The sequence below is a fragment of the Lagopus leucura genome, unplaced genomic scaffold (assembly GCF_019238085.1).
Source record: "Lagopus leucura isolate 7727_CA_CO unplaced genomic scaffold, USGS_WTPT01 Super-Scaffold_100029, whole genome shotgun sequence".
Taxonomy (NCBI): domain Eukaryota; kingdom Metazoa; phylum Chordata; class Aves; order Galliformes; family Phasianidae; genus Lagopus; species Lagopus leucura.
This window is the reverse complement of record NW_024962280.1, coordinates 490,020-513,208: the sequence shown is the minus strand read 5'-3', so window position 1 is coordinate 513,208 and position 23,189 is coordinate 490,020. Positions and strand designations below refer to the sequence as shown.

The following is a 23,189-nucleotide window of genomic DNA, read 5'->3' as shown; positions in this document are numbered from 1 at the left end:
GGGGCTCAGCTATGTGTCCAAAGCTGCCATCTCCGCCCCACTGCTGCCACAGGAGCTCAGCCCTGCAGAGCCCACGGCTGCTGTGTGCTGGCGAAGGAAACCAAAGCCCAGGGGCACCTCAGGCTTCTTCCCCTGCAGGTAAAGGATGTTCCCTCAGACGCACGAACACACGGACACAGCTGTGTGAAAGAGAACGGTGCAATTTTTAACCTGCTATCAGAAAATGTAATTAAGAAAGAGAACTTTTATTAGGGCAATTTCACTTTATTTTTCCATACAGCAAGGTCAACTATAGCAGTAAGAATAAAATAAGCATAAAAACAAATTGCAGCCCAGGACAGAGTACATAATTCGGAGCAACTACAAGCAAAAGTAAGTTGTGATTACATAATAGTAAAACCAAGCACATCTGTCCTTTCAGCAGATGAAAGTTGCGGGGTTGCAAATAAGTGCAGCTTACCCCTCGTTGCGTCTGAGCACCGGAGGGAGGTAAGGAACGGCCCCACCGCCTTTTCTTTCCAGCTTTGGCATTGACAACCACGAGGTTTATTGAGTGCTTCCCATTAAAACTGTAAAATTTCGTCTGTTTTTTTTTCTTTTTTTTCACCTGCTAAAAGAACAGGACCACTACAGCAATAAAAAATAATCACGTAACAACTACAGCTACGGTGCGCTGTTCGGTTTGCCTGTTCATGATTCAACTCTTTTGTGAAAGTCAGTATCGGTTTTGAAGAATCTTTTTTGTGAACAATAAACCACTGAAATGGTCAGAAACTGGTCGGAGTAGTATATACCTTTAATATAGCTTTGATACTTTAAACATGCAGTAGTTTCTGAGTAATGTACGCAATACTGGATCCATGGGTTCACCTTGATGGTTTGAAGTACCGGCTTTTTTTTGTTCTTTTTCCTTTTTTTTTTTTTTTTTTTTTTTCCTTTTTTCGTAATGGTTTTCAGGCAGATTTGAACCAGTGGAGCTTTTGTCAGTCATGAGATCTCGGAAGGATGGCATATCTTTCCAGCTGAAAAAATCCTGGCAAACTACAAGCTGTCCACATAAAGCAAAGCAACTTTTTCGAAGGGGTATGGAGTGCTAACTCTGTGCCACTTTTGCAAGCAATTTTGTTCAGCCTGTCATTTTATTAGCCTTAACAAAACTCCTTGTAATTATAGACATTTTTATTCAAAATAAGATCTTACTATTATACAGGTTTCTCTCTTTTTTGACTATATACAGAAGTGCAAAAAGTCAACCTTCTCCCGGTCCGTTCCCACATGCTCAACTGCAGCATAATCAACCCTCACGAGTTTGCACACACACGCGATAATTCTCATTACGTAAACTTTGAGTATTTGGATTATCAACAAAAAGTCCCTTGATCTATCGATTATGCAGCTTATTTATAACAAGGCCTGATATCCAGGGATCTCAAAAAATAGTTAAACAATATTTTAACATTTGAAATGGATACAGTAGAAAATAAATTTTATTCTAATATCTAGGAACTAGATTTTCTCATAATAACTAATTACAAACAAAATAAATCATCAAAATATTACTCAATTGTCTGCCAGGATCGTTGCCATAGCAACAACTTAACTCCTTACTTAGCAATGATTATATAATTATAAGATATCCATATAAAAGATCTTTGTTCTTTTAATGAGAACTAGACAAGAACTAACGATGACTGACATTCTTACATTGTCATATTAAATTGGCAAAATAGAAGTCATTTTGTCAACAAGAATACGAATATTCGGATGATGCTACAGAGATCCAAAACTGAGTTACGTGATGAAGAAAACTGCTCTCTATCTCAGAAAACTCATCGCTCAGCTCTGACAAAACACGACCCCAGGAGCTGAAACGGCACTCAGCTGGTAATAGGAAACGAAACGACCTAATAAATGTAAGAAATGAAAACTACACTTCCGACGAGAAGAAAATAAGCAATATTCTATAATGTCGAGTAACTACGATAACATGTGAAGTCACCTATACTTTCTTAACACGATTGAAATTACATTGGTATGGGTTGTAACCCGTAATGTAATAATCTAAGGCTTTAATAGATGTACAGTACAATCAGTAAAATCAACACGTCATTCTTAGACTATAAAGCATCTCTCTCAAGCATAAAAACTCGCCGTAAACTCGGAAGTATGGAGGGTTCTAGAACCGAACCCGCGCTTCTTCCACCCGCTGTGCTGCCAGTGCCCTGGCCCCCACGTCAGCACTTTGCTGAACAGAGCAAAAATACCCTTTACGAGCTGCAACATCCAAACCACAAAGAGGAATTCCTTTGGATGAATCCGTTCTTAAAACTCGAATGCACATCTATCTGTTCTTTATTATTATTTTGTAAAGGCTTTCTAAGGCTATAAGCAGTTAATCTGAACAGAAAAATCACATATAAAACTCACCCGAGCATTTACCCCACCCGATTCCTACGCTAATCAACATCTCCGTTTCGCCACGTTTTGGTTTGTCGTGCATCTGACCCAGTGCTTCCGCCGCCTTAGTTTAGAGTCACCAGTTAAGGCGTGACTGTGCGAAGGGAAGGCGCAGCCCGTCTGCAGAGCGTTTAGAGTCCTTTGACTTCTGACAGAGGCTATACAGAGAAGCAGGAGAAGTTCCTCACACACTTGTCACCGCGTCTCAGAAATGGCTTTTCCCTTTCCGGCGCGCGGCAGCACAGCGAGCGCCATTTCTGAGACGGCTTTGGTTTGGAAACAGAACGGTGCCCTTTGCCTGATCGGTACGAGCAAGGAAAGCGAAAACGTGGTTCTGAAAATAACACTGCAAAATAACACTCTGGTCTGATGTACAGTCTATGGCACTTCATGAGAATCCTTAACAACGTGGTACTTAAAGCCATCGACGCGCTTTAAAATAGACACAGTTGTGGTTTTGCTTGGCACATTCATCTCTGTCAGATACCTCTCTTACCGCTTCTTACAATCTATTACATTAAAAATATTACTCTTAAAACAAAAATTACTGTGCATGCACGCTCTCATCTATAATGGCAATTTTAAATACAAGGTGCACCTTTGTTATTTGTAAACCTTGAAAGAAATAAACTTACTTTAAAAAATTATATCTTGGTCTACAGACGTACCAATACATAATAGATTTATGGTTACATCATAGTCTGTCTTTTCAAGGTGACGCACATGATTATGTGGCAAACAGGCCGCATACGCGAATGCGAGCGCGTACGCACACTGCTGTGCTAGAAAAGATAGACAATGTTGTAGTTCTTAGACAAGAAGATCACCTCAGCACAAATATCAATTAAATGTACAAAGTATATAGGCAACAGTGTGCAGTGGATTTCCAAGTTCTCGTTCGTCTCCATAACATGCAATGTGTGGATGTCTTACTGCTGAGGGGGTTCTGAGTGTGGCTTGACGGTATATACATTATGGCTAATGAACTTGTCCTTCCTCAACCCAAACACACTGTCCTTTTCTCCTCAGTGATGATCTGGAAAGGAAAGAAGAGTGCTGTTATCCCTGCGGCCAGACGAGGGAGCAGCCAGAGAGCACACAGCACAGCGGGGCTGTCTGCCGGGCGCCCTGCCTGCTGCACTCATGGCCATAAGCACAGCACTGCAAGGCACCCCTGCTGCACTCATGGCCATAAGCACAGCATGGCACTGGCCAGCCATCACCCAAAGCAGTGCCCTGCTGGGACCAGGCCCTGCAGTGGCAAACACTGCAGAAACAGAACACGGGAGGGAGAAGGATAACACAAACAGCATGGTACCCAGAGGTGATGTGCTGCTGATAGTCTGAATTCAGCATGCAAATTAGCAACAGTTTGAAAACTACATCTGGCTCAGAGGAAGACACAGGAGGGGAGAACCTCTCCGGCTCAGGCACTGACCTCAGGCTGTGCAGGAGGAAAAATGTGCTGCCACACACTGTCTGTGGGCACAGCTCCAGCAACACATGAGCAGCACCCGCAGCGACACCCCTGCTGCACTGCCTGGCCACAGCGGCGCTGCGCAGCACACTGCTGCAACAGGCCCTGCAGACAGCAATAGGACTGCAGCTTGGTGACTAACCCTGCCTTTCCAAATGTGGAGAGTTAAAACTGCTTCTTTCTACCGAGAGCTTGGCATGATTCCTTCACCTAGAGCTGGCATCATCATCCTTTATATATAGGAAGCAAAACCCCAATCAGAGAGACTCTATTTTGCTATGCAAAAGTACATCCGCATGCAGAGTGCTCCCCATGCATGCCTGTCCTGACACCAGGCCAGCACACGGGCTGGCGGGGCACTGCCAACTATAGGCTCTTCCTTCACAGAATGGCAGCAGTGGGAGCTCAGCCTCCTCCCTCATATCTCAGTAGTTTTCTTTGAAAGGAAATAAAAACATTATCCCCCTGCAAATGACAAATTAAGCATGCTTAAGAAAACTGCAAGCAGAAACACATTGGAAACTTACTGTTTGATGACAAAATGTCTACATCTGTGTAACATACTTGTGGCTAGTCAGATGTTCGGCAGATATTATGGGTATCTATAGGTAAAAAAATGTAAACAATGAGTAACACGTGCCACGAGCCAACCCAGAGACGCAGTATTTTGCTACAGAACACAACAGTCTGGAAAAGTAAGCATCAGCTGTGAGTTGGTGGATTTTACATTGTAACTATAAGTTAAAGTCAACTGAAGTGCTACAATAGCAACTTAAAATGAGAAAACATTGTGCTAAGTACTACTGACAAATACAAATAAGTATTATTGGTCATTGAGGAAATAACAGAAGTTAAAATCTACGAAAGTCATGCAGTGCGGTAATTGAAAATAGCCCTTTTTGTTGGCCTACACAAAATTTGGTGCTTTCAGTGTATCATTTCAAGTCATTTAAAATGACAAATCCCACCCTGGCTTTGCTTCAGCCCGATTTTGTGAAGTGCTCCTGCTTTCCGTGTCCCTGGGCCCAGCCCTGCAGCACCCCGGGCTGGAGAAGAGCGCAGCATGGGGCACAGCTGGGGCTGCCTGGCACTGCTGGGCACCGCGGGCCTGGCTCCCGAGCTGGGACTGCCCCAAGCAGCAGAACGCTTCCCAAAATCTCCATGTGCACAGACAGAATTCACTGCACGGCTTCTTAAGTGTCCCATCAACTCATTTTCCTCTCTTCTTCAAAACGAAGTGAAGATGCCAGCGGGCTACCAGCAGTACGGCTGTGGAACGCACGCCCTGCCCCCCGCGCCGGGCGCAGCCACGCAGCACAGCGCCCCAGCACAGCTCCGGCCTGTGAGGAGACGCTGATGCACACAGGACCACAGGAACTGTGGTTACCCAGAGGAAAAGAACGTCCTGCTGGATGGAGCAAATAGATTTGTTCGTGTGCAGGAGGACGTGGCACAGCACACAGAACAGCTCCGCACAGCCACACACAGCTGCTGCACTTGAAGAGACTCTCTCCTAATGGCACTAACATTGGTCTATTAACCCAAGCACGAAAGGCAATGAAGAGGACTTCTCCTAACCAAACCGGCGCTAGGTCTCGGTGCTGTTTTCTCCACCCCTCTTCCCTCTCCTCCCCTAGCAGTGTCACACAGCTCCACCGCACTGCTAACTTGCACAGAAATGCCTCGAGGGTAAGGAATTGTCTCATACCATTCTCCTACTGCTGCAGGCAGGCTGGCGCACCCAGCTGCGGAGAGCATCGGGGCAGTGCTGGCGGGACATGGCAGGGACCTCCAACACCAGTCAGTGAAGATGAAGGGCCAGATCTGAAGACTTTGGCATGCATGCACATTGCATCGTGTGGCAGTAAATAACTTTAGCATTGCTCACATGGTATATACATATATCCATAATATATGTATATATTGAGGTTTGGCTGCGGTACTTTACTAAGTGTGTTATGAGGCTCCAGGGAGGAGATGCGTGAAATGATCCATTTCTACAACGGAGAGCTTCCCTGTGATCTGTCTGGGAAAATGCATGGCAATTTGGACAAAGAAAACTTTAGAACTGATGATGACTCTCTGCGGCTTCTTGACTTGTTCCCTTTGCTCTAACGGAGAACCTAAGGACAAATCCTGAAATGAACCGTGCAGTGCAGTCCATTGTGGCACTGAGATGCTTTGGTGACACGTAACAGAGGCAGCTGTAGCTCTAGGCTGGCCCTGCCAAACACCCAGCAGTTCTCATACTGGTTTGCACCCGGGACATGGGCACTGGGCAAACATCTCCCCTTGCAAGGCAGAGGCACAGGAGCTCTGTTTGGGATGCACAACACTAAGGCCTGGCTGCCAGCCCTGTGCATCCTGCAGTAGAATCACCTCTGGAATGGCATCTCTGAGCCTTCGCTAAGTGGCCCCAGCACCACGGCACAGGCAGGGCGCTGCAGGAGATAGGGAGCCTCCCTCACAAACTGACCTCCCCCACCGGGATCAACACCCATACAGTAGCACACTTGCAAGATGTTACGGGCAATGTTTCCTCTCCTCTTCTAAAAGGCACGTAGTGATCCCTCACTCAGAGCAGAACTGACGGCTTAAGGACATATGGCAATTCTCATTTGCTAGTACAACTCACAAAATCTTTTGTTTTTCTAAGAGAAACAAGACTGTCATTTAAAAGCTTCTGCTGGTGCACCTTCACCCACATACTGTGTGAGACTGCCTGCCCACAGCCCAGCCATGCAGGTGCAGCCCTTGGGGCCACTCTGCTCCCCAGCCCTGGTGCTTGTCCCCACCGCAGGCTCTCTCTGGGGCTCCTGGCAGGGTTTCCGATTGCTCATTCATTAGAACACTATTCTTTTTTTCCAAAATATATCCAAACATGGGAACAAGTGGGGTAACTGTCTGGAAAGAAAGTCAGATCTTACTGGGCATTTTATTAGCAAAAGTTTGTCTAGTGCAGAAAGTAATCGGCCTTTGCCTAGCAGAATCGTAAGTAGAAAAAAAGGCTTAAATCCTGCTTCTGCATGGCCCAGCCCCAAATGTCTTTGCTTTGCTTTTGGAAGAGCTGAGGAGAATCAGAACACGGTCAGGCTGCTAAGCTCAGAGTTACAGTCCTGATCCTGCCATCCCCACGCACAAAAGTTGCGCTGATCTGAGTGGAGTTCTGCACAAAGAGGAACTGTAGGCTTCACAGAAATAGAAATAAGTAATGGGTTCCTTGTATTATCCCTTTCTCTTTGCATCTCTGAGAGCAGAAATAAGCAGCACGGCCCATAAATGTCGAGACTGAGTCAGAAACTCCATTATCGATTATTTTTAGCATCAGAAATGGAACTGCAGCACCTTTGGAGCATGGATAAAGGCTTATTAAGCTGTGCCGCAGATCTTACAGAGAATGTGTAGGCCAACAAGAGGCATAATCAAAACCCCCATGCTCATTAAAGCACTGATTTCAAGATGTCTGTAAGGAACAAAGCTGTAAATTAGCAAACCTGGTTGGCTGTGGCTGTTGCAGCGAAGGGAACACTTGTGGCAGATGTTGTTGCTGCAGACACAGTGGCTGGCGTAGCACCGTGCACCATGGGAACTTTCGGAAGGAAAATCATATAAGCAAACATACAGAAGAGTGTAGCAGTATGGGAACCAGAGCGACATGTGGTAGGATCATTGAGCATGGTATTTATCACAGCAAAAAGCCCGAGACGTCATTGGCAGCGCGTGACATGCAACCACAGTGCAAAGCAGGACAACATGCCGGAGAGAGAGGGGAGGGAAACGAAAGAGAAAAAAAGGGGAAATGCTTGTTACCATCAAATTGAGAAATCGACACAAACAAGCTTCATCATTTCAGTACAAAAATCAACAGAAGAATTTTAAACTGCCCTTACACTTACATGTTTTTGTCTTTAAAAATTTCAACCCAAATATTTACTCAAAACAGAAATTACTCTTGTCGAAGGACAGTATACTCGCACGTCGCTATAGCAAGACACAGTCTTTATTTAAAACGAGATAGTCTCTGAACACTGGAACTCATAGTCCAATCAAAATCCACCAAGGAACATTGTGCAATTCAAACGAGTGCTATACGGGACTGACAACATCTACGTGTCTGTGTCAATTAAATAAAACGACTGCATTTAATTGACAGGTGTTAGTGCGGGAGGCTGAGGGGATGGATTGGCACAGGAGCTACAAGTTACGATCTAGCAGTGGATTTTGAGGGTCCGTGAGCTGCACCACAGGTTTAAGATAATCAAGAAACAAAGCTGGCACCTACCAACACTTGTAGCGGGTGTCATGCACAATATTGAGCCTGCCCATCATGCATTGCAACAGGAAGGTGGATTTGGAAAGGGAAAAGAATTAAAACAACCCATCACACGTGTCATTAGAAAATTCCATTTGAACAAAGAAGAAAAATTGTTATTATGGGAACAGTGGCACGTAACCGTCAGCACAATCAAACCACACACAGCACAGTGATCCATCAGAACTGGCCTTCAGAAAGGGAGAAGCGGGCTGAGCCGGATGTGGGGCTGAACTGGGGGCTGAGGCTAAGCTGGGAAATGGGGCTGAGCTGGCTGTGGGGCTGTGCTCGCCTCTGCGACCGGAGCACCAGCACTGCTACGTGGGGATCCTGCAGCTGAACCTCACTGCTGTCCCGCATCTCTCTGCCTGCCGACACAAGTGTGCACTGCTCTCTAACTGGAGTTCCTCAGACACAGCAAAGACTCAACTGCACCTGCCCGCAGCAGCCCAGGTCCGTGCTGTGTGGGCACTCTGCAGCCCTGCAGCTTTCCTTGGGCTGTGCAGAAACGCCAGGTGACACCACCTGCTGGATCCTTCCCTTCAGCTACAGAGCCACGAGGAACTTCATGAACATGAAGGTATCAGCTTTAAAATGACAGTAAGCTGCTAACTGCTTATGTTACACAGCAAAACACCTTCCACCACTCAACTCAGGCTTCACTATTTTTAATTGTTTTGATGTGAATACTGATGTTTCAGAATATCCATTAATCAATATCTAATTAAGCTTGATGCAGCAGACAGTAAGTCCTGAAGTCCAGGAATTGCAATGGAGATGGAGCTGTCGGTGGTGCAGTGCTGCTTTGGTGTTCTGCAGAGCTGTGGCACAGAGCACTGCTCTGCAGGGGACCCAGTGCTGTGCTGGGGCACACACGGCTTCAGAAGCATTGAAGTAAGCAGGAAAAGAGTCAGTCATCAGCACTGCTGCCAAGGACAAGGCGATTCCCTGTCAACACTGTGTCTGGAGGGCTACAAAGAAAAGGGAATGATTCTGTTTCCTCGTTACTGATCTATTTCTGTGTAATGGAGAAGATGAAAAATACACAGAAAGGTTAAAAGAAGGGTATCTTTCCTGATTTCCCCCTGTGTGAATCATTGCTGATGTCAGTGGGACCGCTTATGAGATTAAGGAATGGAACAACATTTGGCCATGAACATGAGTAGAACTGTTTTCTCAGTCATGTTCCTGACACTCAGGTGTTAATGGGGATTTATAGAAGAACCTTCGAGTCCCGCCTCTCCAAAGAACAGCCCTATTTATAAGGTAGTGCAGTCTTCATTATATCTGGAACATTAGATCACTCCACGGATAATTAGGCCTACATGCTAAAAACAGGTTAGACTTTTGTAATGACTCTCTGCAACATCCCTGTGAAGATTTCAGCTCAAAACTGCAGTCTGAGTTATCATCATTAGCGTTATAACCAGTGCACAAAGCTCTGGATGAATCGCAGCAGATGAACTTAAGGCAGAGACGAAAATCCTAACTAGGGTGCAATGATGTGCAAATATGAAGACACAATGCTGTATGGCCCTCTTACCAGCAATAAAAACCATTTTTGCTGTGACCTTAATATTCATCTTGACTTCAGAAGCTCTGACTAATGAGAACACATGAATAATAGATGCCCAGCCGCAGACATTCCCGAGCTGCTCAGCACAAGGCAGAGCGTTAACGCAAGGATGTGCCAGTAACTGATGGCCGCCTCACTTCCCGACCATTTCAGCAGAGGAGTTGAGCTAACTTGAATATTCTACGTTCACCTGTGGTTTAAGCAGTTTCTTCTCTTCTCCCCTTCACGTTGTTTCTTTCAGCCTATTATATTCAGTCCAGTTTAGAAAATCCCAATGGGATGTGTCACCTCACAGCACCAGCACTCCTGTCCGGGCAAGGACTGCAGACACCCGGTGCTTTCCTTTGTCACACACGGAACTCTGTGCTTCCACAGCCCCTGGGAGCCCCACAGGGCAGCGCCCAGCAGCTCCCACAGGCAGCAGCAGTGCAGTGGCTGAGCCCCTGGGAGCAGCCCACACGAAGGTGCCTCCCTGCTGGGATATCTACTCTCAGAGCCCTCCTGTGTGCAGTGGGCGTGCGCAGGCCAGGATCAGCCGTACAGCCAGCTCAGCTCAGCTCAGCTCAGCAAGCCAGTGCCATCAGCGCTGCTTTCCGTGCTGAACACCTCCGGCCACTGGCCAGGATGGGGAGCCCCAGCAGCCCAGAGAGCAGGCCCTGTGACATCAGGCCCCCAGAGAGCAGACCCCGTGACATCGGCTCCCTCGGGGCAGCACGGCTCTGTCGGCCCCTCACTGCCCTGACCCTACCCCTATTGCTGGGCATCCACTGCACTTGAGCGGCCAAGACAGTTCAAGTGAAGCACCAAACTCCTACAGGTTCCACAGCAGGTTGGCTAAGTAAGAAGGTAGGCTGTGTTGATAAGGTCTGGTGTACACAAACTATAACCTGTGTTTCTAAGTTTAAAGGGCATAATTTAGAGCAGTTTGAGTACTTCCAGAAACCAGCCAACCCCCCTTGACTTAATGGAAGTGGGAAACCTCTGCAGATAACTACATCAGCCACTCGTTACAAAGCTTGTGAAATTGTTAACATCAGCAGGATGGGCAGTGATTGCTTATGCATTTGGTCTGTATTTTACAATGTGGTCTGAGTCCTGGCCTAATGTCTGCTCAGTCAAAGCCTTTCCATTGACCCCACGAAGCTTCTGCTAATACACATTAGAGGTTGCAATTAAACTTTGGAATCCAAGTAAGTTATTACCATTCACTGCATCAAACAAATAATTTTTGTGCCATTTGAATCACTGTATGCCAAAATTCTACCAGTAAGAAAGAATGGTAAAAGGCATTGCACCAAATTCCCAGGAATGCACATGCTGAACATGCTTGGGTAAAGACTCAATAGCTGCATTCTTCTTTCTCCCTTCCCCTAGCTAGCCTAAGTTACAAAGGGCTGTCCTCAGCCTCCTTCCAGTTTTGAGTATGTACCTGTCAGATGTCCCCAGCTTTCCATCACTTACCTCCTAGACTGACGGTGCTGCTCTACCATGGGCTCATGTGGAAAAACCTGACTCGCCTGCATTAATACAGGCAGAAGCTCACAGAGTGGGCTAAAATATGCTTCTGCGTGAAGTGCTGTTGGCAGAACCACAGCCATATTCAAGCTTTGCGTCTTGTTTACTTCAAAGGGATTTCTGCTTATGTGTGTAGCACAGACATCAATGCTTCAGCAGCTGCACTAGGATGAGTGTAACTGTGGTTGTGCTGGATTAAAACCAAGCACACCTCACTTCTGCTTAGCTGAACTCAGCCCCGACGCTCTGGCAGCAGAAGCGTGGATCCTGCTTGCGTGTGCTCACGGTCAGCTACCTGCAAGACTGCCTGGCTGGGCCTTACGACCGCTGCACCGAAACTGAAACAAAGCCCTCCAGTTTTGACTCACACCTGCCTCTAAGCACAGCAAGGCTAAGGGGTCTCACAGCAAACAGAAACAAACACAGGAGCTGAAGAGATGTGTCATAAGGAAAAATTAATTGAGGGAAAGAGGAACAAGAGAAAAGATTTCCAGTTCTGATTTGGGAGGACAGAGCACAGTGCTGATTTTTATGTTAGAGAGGAAAACACCCACCCAGCCTCTGAAAAGCACCGGAGGGAAGCAGCCTCCTTGCCAGCATCCTCCGCTTAGCACGGCCGCACCGCACTGCGGCACCGCACGGCGGCTGGTGCTGCCCCACAGCTCCCGCCCTCCCACCCCGCCAGGCACGCGCTGGCACTTACCTGGTGGGAGAAAGGCTGTGTGCTGCTGCAGCTGCATGTTGGCAAGAGCTTGCTGGTATTGGAAAATACCAGTATTGAACACTGCGGTGGCACCATTGGTTTTTTCAAGCGCAGGCCTCTTTGGTAAGGGGGGAAGTACAGCTTGAGGAATTCCCTGAATGGTGGATGGGCATAAAAATAAAGTCCAGTAAAAAAAAAAAAAGGGTGAGGGTGTGGGATGTGGAAGATGGGAGGGAGACAAAAAGAGAAGAGAGAAAGGAGAAAAGAAAAATCAGTAGAAGGCAAAAAAAAACGGGCAGCACCATGTTTATCCATGAGCAAGCAAGCAGCGCAGCAGACTTTTAACTACCAAATAAAAGGCGAGGTCAAAGCTTCACAAGGGAGCACTACTTCGGCCTACCATGGCAGCAGTACAGGGAGACGTGTCGGAGCCGCGCGTTGTAAGAACTGGAGTAACCATTACACTACGGTAAAGCTTCAGGGCTTGGGCGAGGAGCAAGGCTATCGGGCGGGGGGAAGCAGTGCTGAGAGCTCCATGAGGATCAACACGTAGAAGCGATGTTAATCGGCACGGCGCGGCGCTGCCGGCATTACCCCACTCCCGGCCCCAGCGCCTGCCTGGCATGCAGAGCTTGCCGCATGCCGGCTCCCCCGGCCGCCTCCACGCCGCAGCGCCGCCAAGCCATGCCAACGCACCCTGCACCGGGCCCGGCCCTCGCGGCTCCCAGAGAAGGGACGGGGATGGGACTGGGATGGGACAGCAACAGGAAGGACAGGATGGGGATGGGAGGGTATGGGACGGGGACTGGAGGGGAGGGGACGGGATGAGAAGGATGGGATGGCATAGAAATGGGGATGGGGATGGGGATGGGAGGGCAGGGTGGGGGGCGGCAGGGCCTGCGCAGGCTAAGGTTGCCGTGGGGCCTGGTCCCACTGCCCCCACGCCCATCAGGCAGGGAGGGAGGGATCCGGGAGCTTTTGGATTCTGCACGTTAACCCCCAACTCGACTCTACAATACAGCTACATGCCAAGCTAAAAGGTGAAAGGTCATAGTACCAGGTCAAAGGTTGCCTCGAGGGGTCGCTTCAGTGATTTGACAGCCGACTGAGTCTTAATTAGCAGGCAGCGAGCACATGATGGCAATGGCCAGTGGGGTCAAGCGCATTAACATAAACAGCAAGCAGAGGTGCATCATGGGGGCAGCAGTGCATTTGGGTAGGTGAGAAAAAACAAATAAAAACAAATCACCGGATGCCGTGTACAACGGTAACAAGACTAGGCATGCACATCGGGCCCGGGGCAGCGAGGGGCGGGGGGACGGGGGCTCTCAGAGCCAGCCCCCACGTGCCCCACACCACAGCCCGGCTCCCTGCACCCTCCCTGCACTCACACACATGGATGGTGCGGCCAGGGCCTGGGTGGCCAGGGCCTCAGTGCTGTCACGGCCTCTATGGCCAGGGCCGGGGCCTGCATGCGGCCAGGGCCTCAGTGTCACCAGGGTCTGCATGTGGCCGGGGGCCCCACACCGCATCGGCCGCTTGTCAGAGCCGGGCCCTGCACTGTGGGCTCCAGCACCCTGCCCATGCTGCCCGCCGCGGGTGCAGGGTGGCTGTGGCCTCAAGATACTCTGCCGTGCACGCAGCCTGGTGGCTGCTCACCACCATGGGTCTGTCTGTGCCTCCACACAGGTATGCATCTACCCGCACACTGACATACAATAGACTCCAGATACATGTATGCACACACACACACATATGCACATGTATATGTACATGTACTCCATACACCAGCAGGCAGAATTAGTGACATACTGTAACGGTCTGAAACTCTGCAAGAGCCGGTCTGGCACCACGTGCTGGGGCAGCTCGCTGTGCCCCATACCAGCCGGGACCCCAAGCACATCCCAGTAACAGTAGCTAACACTGCTCACTCCCTCTCGGCGCACTCATACCGTCGGATGCGGCTTCCCAACTCACCATGGCAGCCGCCGTCGCTGCTGCCTGGGCAGCTGCAGCCTGGTTAACCTGGTACTGGGCAGCCTTGATCTTGGCTTGCAGATGTGCTGGAGGGTGGAAGTATTTGCACTTTTCCCGTGAGCATCTCCCTTTGATGTAATCCATGCAGACCGTAACGGTGTTATCGTTGGTGTCGATCATGGCGCTGTCGGCGGGGTGAGCGAACCGGCAGTCGTTCTCGCCCCGGTTGCAGTTCCCGCGCTGGTACTCCCGACACACCTGCAACACCGGGAGGAGAGCTCAGCCCGGCGGCCATCCCACCCTGCCAGCACAGCACCGAGCACCAACAGGAGCGCTTGTGGTGCCAGGGAACACCGGGAGCGGCGATGCCAATAGCCACACACACAGCAGGCCTTACTTCGGCCCCACTGAGCCCCACTCAGGGCAGCGCCCAGCAGCGCGGCTCTCTGCCGCCACCCGGCCATCCACAAGTCAGCAGGGCCGTGCTGGGCAGGCCCCTGTGCTGTGCTGAGCGTGCACAGCACTGCTGGCTCCCCATGGCTGTCATCAGAGAGTAACCTGGAGCGGCACCTGCACATGGGGCTCAGCCCATGGAGCAGCAGAGCAGCCACCAGCCTGGCACAGCCACGCCATGAGCAGAGCAGCAGAACCGTGCCGGGGGACCAGTGAGGCTGCAGAGTGCAGCCGTGTCACTGCCACCACCACATGGTACCAGCTGGCACCACCACTGGCTGCATCCCGGTGCCAACAGTGGTGGCCCCACCTCAGACACCTTGGAAACATTCTCCTTAAGACAATGGCATGGGTTCTATGGCCAGCTCTTCAGAAACCACAGACAAAAACACATCTGTCATTTCAGGCTTCAAAAGTTGTAGGAAACAGAAAGAAACAAAAGCAAGCAAGTTCCTAAAAAATAAAACTGCTTTAGTAGGTGGGATTTCCTTTTAAAAGTGGGTGCCACGAGCCTGGATCAGCAGCACTTCCTCGAGACCCTTGGCTCCGATCCACACAACAAACCAGACTCAGCTGATTACTGCCTCTCCATCCCTGCCAGCATGCTGGCTGCTCGGGAACAACACCCCAAGGACAGGCACCCTGCCACGCACAGACCTGCTTGCAGGGAGCACCCTTTCCCCACAGTCATCCCTATTTATAGTCTTTTTTCCATATGGTGACAAAGGCTGTGAATGTATGTTTGGCAGTAAACACACTGACCCATGAAAGCCAGCCAGGGCACCTCCCTTCCTCTTCCATCCCCACCGCCCGGCTGCTTGCAGCTCAGTGCTCGCAGGCTGTTGTTGTAGCACACATGGAACAGGCTGGGCACATTCCTCAGCTAGCAAACAACCACTTGCTTGCCGGATGACTTTTGGGCTGATTGGTTCCTAACCAGGCCCTAGTTCCCTTCTGGGCTGTAAATCAGTGTCTGTTACCCAAACACAGGCCTCCTAAGTAGACAGGAGTGGACAATTTCTTTTGATTATTTGCTAGAAGTCTAGAAAAGCCTTTTGCTCTGAAGATAAAAGATGCAACAAACAAGAGCTGGCTGCCTCTGCTCATCTTCTGCGCTGGTAATGCACAGAACCAAGGTCTCAGAACAACTCTGCATGTAAGCAGGAACTGCTCAACAAATAACCCAAGGATGACACACAAAATACACAGAAAAAGAGAGAAAAAGAAAACACACATAGAGGTAAGGAAACTTAACCCAGTTAAAAGCCAAAGGAAAATGACCAGAAGCCTGGAATAGCTGGGCAAAGGCCTTGGCATACACAGTGCCAGCTTTCACAGAGCAGTCACACGGTGGCCAACAGGGCAATGCCCGGCTCACAGCGCTGCTTGCCCATCTTTGAGCACAACTCACAGCACCAGACACAAGCCATGAAGCCACTGTGCCTTCTAACCAGGATGACCTGCATTGGCTTTGGAGCCACTACGATGCTAGCCAAGTGTTTCCAATTCTTGTTTACTTACAAGCAAACAATGAAAATGGTCTTACTTCTTGCCATAGGCACACAGTAATATATCACTCATTTGCTGGAGCACAGAGAAGCATGGGAGCACGAGATGTGGTCTAGCCTTTCAGATCTGGAGAGTGTTTATCTGTTTGTTTATTAGTAGCTCCGTAATTAGCATCATCATTTTCCACTTGGTAAGCTAAGAAGCACAAACAGAACCTAAGACGCTGGCAGGGAGCCGCAGGACTCCAGCTGCCAGCCAAGGGAACCGCATCTCACTTGGACGGCGCGGTGCGAGCCCACCCCCAGCAGCCTGTGCTTTCACCTCCTTCCCTGCACCGAACTTATCAGAAGGGCTGCACTGTCATCCAGCATGTCATGAGTATCTGCAAGTCTCTGAGAACTTGTAAGCTGTTTTTATCCAGAAAAAAGTGGCATCTGTGAAGCATGCAGGAAACATGTGGCTGTTCTGATTTTCAAATACTTTGAATATAAAAAGATAGCACTCAAAGGGAACAAACAGGGCGGTGAGTGGCTTCTTCCTCCTCCACCTCCCCTCCTTTGAGAGCTCTCTTCTTGCTTACCAGAAGAGCCAACTTCAGTTCAGGATCTCTACGGCTGGGCAGGAACATGAGGGGAGCTGAAGGAAATTCTGAACCCAGGAAATCTCCACCCTGAGCCCAATGCCTTCGGTGAGTGGCTGCTGACCACCTGCACATCTGCTCACCATCAGCATGGGCAGTGCACCCCAAAAGCTTTGGAAGGAGCCGTGCTGCAGGAGCAGGCACCAGCCCAGCCCCACCAGCACCCACAGCTGCCCAGGACGACACTGAGCCCTGCTGCCTTCCTGAGCCCTGGGCACGCGTGCAAAGAGCTCTCCGCTGTGGGACAGTGTGATTCAGTAGCCTGGAACACGTGTGCCAGCTGAATTAACAACCGAGTACATCAGCCTTGAAAATAAGTATTTAAAATTCTAACCAGAACAAATCATATTCCAAGATTAGATGCTAACATCACATGGTTATTTTTTCATGGGACAGCTCATTCCGAGAGAGAGCCAACCATATAAAGCTCTGCAGTCAGGAAGAACAAACGGCAGCATGGTGGCAGTGCAGGGAGCAGAAGCCACGCGCTGCTTGCGGTGTGCCAGCTGCTGGGAGGTAAAATCTTCCCAATCTGCTCTGCATTCTTCTAATCAATAAAATACATAACAGTGACTTACTGTTCATAAAAAATATGCGTTGATTCATCATTTGTACACTAAATCTTGACAGCTCAGATTAAACAGCCACTACACTGGACAGCAATGCCACATTCCCTACATATTAAACTACTGAAACTGCATTTGCCAAGGGGAAAAAAGGAGGAGGAGCAGCCCCTGCCCACAGCAGGCACTGCACGTGTGTGGGAGAGGCGTGGAGCTGCAGAACGGCTGCACTGAGGCAGGCTTCTTGTCACAGCAGAACACACAGCTTGAGGAGAGCAGGAGGCTCAGGGAGCAGCAGGGTGAAGGCAGGGCCGTGGGAAGGCCTGCTAGGGAGGCATGGGCTGGGGGGACAGGAGGTGGGATGGCTCTCCTTCAAGGACAAAGGCATCGCTGAGATGCACAGCCAGCTGAGGTACATGCAATCACACCAGAGAAGCTGCCAGATGCTGGCAGGCTGGGATGTCAGGAAATGAGAGGGGACTTGTTTGATTTCAGGTATTTTTGCAGACCTTTTTCTAACTGTGAGAGTAACACTCTCACAGCTCCCTGTTGCATGGAAAAGTGTGACCCAGCAGCTTAGAATCTCTGACAGAATACGCTGCCAGCGGAGGGCTGGGCCTACAGGCAGTGGCTCACCTGCTGCAGCCCCTTCCCCTGCACCCTTGGCTGCAGGCAGGGTGCTTGGAAATACCCATCTCCAAGTTTTATTTCTGAGCCCAATGTGGTTTATTTAGGAGTTTATCTGACAGCATTTTATTTTAATCCCTTTCCGGTAAATCTCTTCTGTGAAATAAAGAGCAGGCGGAGGAGAAATCTCTTACAGTGGAGGACATGCCTGCCCGGGAAAGCTGCCCCTCCTGCAACCTCAATGTGCTCCAAGGAGCTCCTTCCTTTGATACACCAACTCCATGGGGAAGTGCTGTGGCCCTGCAGGAGGGCACCTGTGTGGATGTGGCCCAGGAACAGCAGTGCCGGACAGCTTGCTGCCTTCTGTGCCTCGCACCACGCACTCACAGCATGCTGCTTCTGAGGTGACACCACTGAGGAGAAGGCACTCATGGCCCCCATCAGCAGACGCATGCCCCATCACCGCAGATGCCTAGGCAGGTAGAAAGGCACTACCATTACAGCTGGCTGCACTCTAAAACAGATCCCTGCCACTGCTCCCACCACACGCAGGGATGACCTCTACAACATCAGCTCACCCTGTGCCCCCAGACACCTGTGGTGCAGGGAGCCGGTGGGTACCCCGGGAGCTGCTGGGTGCTGCTTCACATCTGTGCTGGCACCAAGGGCACCACACACAGCATCACACAGCATCACACTGCCTGCTGGGACGTCACCCACCTGCACCACCCAGTACAACGACTGCATGGCACGGCGCTGCCTCCGAGCACGACGCGAATATGGTACCGAGGACACGGCCAAGACTTTCAGATCAGAGAGATTCAGGGCAAGGGGGAGCGAGAGCCAGCGAGGACCAGCGCTTGCCAGGGCCACAGCAAAGGAGCACACAGAGGCGCCGGGCAATGCCAGCAGCACGTGCCCAGAGCAAGAACATGGCAGAGCTGGAAGCGGCTCCCAGCCGACAGCTGCAGCAGGCCCTGCGCCCGTGCCCATTAGCAGCTGCTGCGCACACATTAATGCGGCCTCAGGACACTCTCAGTGCTCCGCTTCCCTCTGGGCTGCAGGGCCAGGAGCAGAGCCACAAGCACGGCATGGGGCTGCGTGCTCTCCCTGCCCTCAGCCAAGGCAGGACACCATCAGCTGAAGTGACGCTTGCGGTTTGCTTTTGCCAGAGAACTACATTCTCCCTGGCACACGCAGCGGCTGGCACTGCGGGAGCAGCTACCATTGGGCTCCTACCTCCAGCCTGTCCGTCCTCATCAGCTTCTGCGCAGCAGCAGCGGCGGCAGCAGGCACCGGGACACCAGGGTTGCCCGCCACCAGCATGGGCGCGGTGGGCAGGATCTCCGCCGGCACCAGCCCTGGGGACACAGGCCCCAGGTAGGGGTTGAAGGCAGCCGAGGCATTGGTGGCTAGGCTGGGCGCGACGGAGAACATGGGCTGCAAGCAGAACAGAGACACACGCGTAAGTACGGGCACCTGCCGCGCTGCCACCCGGCGCTCGTGGGCACGGGACTGGTCTGCGGGTCTTGGAGGAACGCAGCCAAAGCACGTGCAGGTGTCTGGTGCTGGTGAGAAAGGACCGGCACGAGGGCTGCGGCACGCGGCAGCAAGCTGCAGGATCAAGCGCTGCAGCGCGGATCGGGACCTGCTGCCCCACCGAGTGCAGGGCACGGTGCTGGCACGGCCCGTCGGACTCTGCCCAGCTCTTTGTCTCCAGATCCAAATAAAGCAGTTGCTCAAGGCGTTTCCATTTTTCTTCCACATAAATTTTTAGAAGGAAAAACAACGGAGTTAATGCAACTTTTTTCTCTGTTTCCTATCTATGTAGGCCAGCCAGCACAGAGCACCACATGGCTTTGAGTTCCTGAGGAAATGACCCAATTGTTTGCAAGCAAGGAGCAAGTCTGTCTGAAACACTGCACAAAAATATATGCAAAGGTTACTGGAGAAAGAAAGCCTGATATTTGCATAAACCAGAGGGCTCTCTTCGATGTATTTGCTTTTTCATCCACGTGAACAAGGAAGAAATATGTAAATTTCACAAGAAACAAAATAATATTAAATTTGCTATTAATTAACCATACTTTTCATTACTGTGTTATCATCTATGCAATAATGAACCTATTAGTAGGATGATAGAGAAGAATCTTTTAAGCAATAGCTTTCACCATCTGCTGCACGTTGACTTTCAGCTTCTTCATAGCCCCCTTCATAGCAAGACTGTGTTGGCACCAGTGTGGCATCACTGTACTCCAGTCAGGAAAGAAAAACAAAACTGTGGCATACTGTGCAGTTGAAAACGTACGGGGAGGCAGCTCTGGAGTTAACGCCCGTGCAGCAGCACAGTGCGGCCTCACTGGTGCTCACACGGCAGCACGGCCTCAGCTCACTCCCTCACTTCGGTGTGCAGCTGTATTGAAGGATGCTCAAAAGAGCACGGAGAACGCCCTGTCTTCCCACACTGTGGTAACTGCAACCAAAGGCAATTCACTGTGAAGATCCCTCCACAGCGCTTTCTGATCTTCCCAGCTACATACACTTTTTCTTGAAATAGGTGAGGTATAAAGTTGTTCTATGGGAGAAGTTGTATTAAATAAACCGAATAGGCCACCGAGTGCAAGAGGGCCATTCTCTGCATCTGTCCCCCTGCTGCCAGCCCCATGGCTGCAGGCTGAGCTCCATGCACGACTCACACTCTGAGCTCTGCCCCGCAGCATGCAGACAAACCAAAGCCCACACAGAGCACCCGGAGGGCTCCCCCAAATGGGTGGAATACAGCCAGCAGGAATCTTCCCCACAATTTCTCAAAGCATATGAAATTGCAAAGGAAATAGCTGTCTTCTAAAATCACACACACATCGCTCACATTCCTAAAATTAAGAAATATATTATAAAAAAGAGAATTAAATTAACAAGTGAAACAGTGTAGTCTCAAGCAAGGAGGAATTGAGTAGCACAAAGACATGCAGCCCAGCACTGGATTTCCCCATTGGTTCCTGACATCTATGGGCTCCTACAGGCTCCCACCCCCCAGCACTCACTGCCCTGGCCCCAGGCACATACCACAGGCTGCAGCGGGGCTCCGGGCATCATGGCATTGGCAAGCTGCATCTGCTGGGCCAGCATGGCCATGTTCTTCTGCTGGATCAGGTTATTGCGGCCATTGATCTCCAGCTGCGTTTTTAAGTGCGGCGGCGGGTGAAGGTACTTGCAGTTCTCCCTCGAACATCGCCCCTGAGGAAGAGAAGGAGCACAAGAGACTTAGGCAGGCAGAGGCACATCTTCTGGGAAGCCCCCGTCAGCCCAACCCAGCCAACCCTGCAGCCCCAGCCCCTTCCAGGGCAGCCAGGTGTGGACAGAAGTGACCGCACGGCTCTGCTACCAGCTGCCTGATTCGCCTTTCTAAACCACACATTTCTGCAGAGCAATGCTAATAAAATGCTGCTGCTGCTGGAAACCAGCAGCAATGGTTGTAAAGTAAACCACGCACATTCCTTACAGGGATGCATTTTGCCCCATGACAGCAGCACATAGTGGGGCTGGAAAAGGCTCACCTGGTGCTGGCCCCACACTGAGCAGCTCTGAGCCACTGTACAGCACCAGGGTCACCGGGTGGCACTGAGGCCACTGCAGCCATCTCAGAGCCAGGACAGAGGGGTTACCTGCATGCACTGAGCAGATACATTTCATGCACTGCTTGCAGGGTGACAGAGCAGCTTCAGCTTTCACTGATGAGAAGATAATGCAGTAATAAAAAAAAAGTTAAAAGGGAGAAGAGAATTGAATCCTCTTCTGGAAAAACAGATCCTTCAAATTACAGTTCTTCTCCTTTACTCATTCCTCTTTGAAACAAATCCAAGCAGGAACAGTGACAAGGCAAAAGAGAGCCTTACGTTCAGTAAAAAAGACATTTTTATCAGGAACCAAATCAATTCAGTGCAGTTTGACCTTATCCTGCAATTCAGCTCAGAACACTGACTGCGCTCTCGTTGCAGCAGCTGCCAGCAGCCTGCACTGCTCTCTGCCCTGCAGCCCGGGCACCCAGCTCAGCGCTGCCTGCAGCCCAGGCTCCTACAACACAATCTCATGGCTTGCCCGCTGGCTCTGCCCGAGTCCTGCGCAGAAGACGCAGCTGATGCACAGGGCGGCAGCCCTGATGCTGGCTCCCAGCAGTGAGGATGCACACTGTGTTTCTGGGAAGGCAGATTTGTGTCAGCACAGCACAGTGCTGAATGTCACATCTCCCCTTCCCACAGCAGGGCCTACATGGGTGCTTACTGACACTCAGCAGTCACTGTGGTGGTCTTATCAAACCACTCTCCTCTGCAAATTCAAGCCACCCTGAAACTGAGCGCAACAGCAGCAAATGAGGATGTGCACCGAGACACTGCAGGCTGCCCCTGGCCCAGCCCCCAGCTTCCCCCCGGGAATGGACAGTGCTGCTCTGCCCCCTGTGCCCCACAGCCGCTCCACTGGGGTGCTGGTCCCACCTCCCAGGCACAGGATGAGCAGGAACAGCCCCGTTTTCCAGCTGTCCTGGCCAGGTCAGCTGCTGGATGCTCATGGGCAGTGCTTCAGAAGCTGTCCCTGTGACCTCATGGTCCGCACTCAGGCACGTAATGCACAACATTCTGAGAGTAAAAGGGGCATCTTTGTGTCTGGATAGAGAAGCAGATGCAAGGTGTCATGGATATACAGTTATTTAGCACTGCAGACCCACACACTGCACCTGGCTGCCAGCTGCAGGCATGGAGCACAGCTCAGCACAGTGTGATAACAAGTCGCTCTCTCTCCTGCTTAGTTCCCCTATTTCAACTGCCACCAGCTGCAGGTCTGCTGGGTTCTGCTGAAGCTGCCCAACAGCTGCACTGCAGCAGCATCAACGTTGAGTGTGATGTTCAGGGCCTCAACCTCCTGGTGCAACAGGACAGAACGCAGGCAGGTTGGCACACCCTGCACCCAATATCAGGGACCTTGCTTTGAGGAGCCTGGAAACAGTTCTGCATTACCTAACTCCTAGTTAATGGAAAGGGAGCACCATAAGAGGGATGGCATAATGGATAGCATCATACACTTGTTAAATAGCCAGCAGATCTAAAAACTGCTCTCTGCCCTGGGAGGAGGGAGAGCAGCCCCTGCAGGCCATGAGCCTGTTGCTCTGTGTGGGGCTGCTGCCCTGCAGCCCCAGCAGGATGGCCTCCTGCCTCCCCTTGGGCCTGCACTGCTTTCTTTCTCCACTTTGAAGCAGGCTGCATGCACTCCTAGGTCTGAAAAAGGAGATGCAACTGCTTGCATGTGTTTTAGCAGAGCGCTGGTGCAGTGTGCGGTTGTGCTACCTGCGGGAGGCAGAGGGCAGGCAGAGTGGTAATTGGTGATC

At 50.6% G+C, this 23,189-nt stretch overlaps 1 protein-coding gene across 11 annotated transcripts in view; it reads right to left on the bottom strand.

The window, feature by feature from the left end:
* Nucleotides 1-229: 229 nt before the first annotated feature.
* The window catches only part of MBNL1 (muscleblind like splicing regulator 1), a 31,558-nt gene continuing 8,598 nt past the window's right edge, over nt 230-23,189 (bottom strand). Inside the window, exons 2-10 of one of the 11 annotated variants that reach the window (XM_042881012.1) lie at nt 20,876-21,046; nt 19,049-19,249; nt 14,018-14,275; nt 13,098-13,151; nt 12,041-12,194; nt 8,217-8,252; nt 7,429-7,523; nt 4,462-4,536; nt 230-3,493 (exon numbers count right to left, since the gene is read on the bottom strand). In XM_042881012.1, the coding sequence (XP_042736946.1) occupies nt 4,480-4,536; nt 7,429-7,523; nt 8,217-8,252; nt 12,041-12,194; nt 13,098-13,151; nt 14,018-14,275; nt 19,049-19,249; nt 20,876-21,046 (1,026 nt within the window). In that variant the 3' untranslated portion in view covers nt 230-3,493; nt 4,462-4,479. The remainder of the gene's footprint in view (nt 3,494-4,461; nt 4,537-7,428; nt 7,524-8,216; nt 8,253-12,040; nt 12,195-13,097; nt 13,152-14,017; nt 14,276-19,048; nt 19,250-20,875; nt 21,047-23,189) is intronic. The other 10 variants (XM_042881017.1, XM_042881013.1, XM_042881014.1 and 7 more) reach the window with 10 other exon arrangements.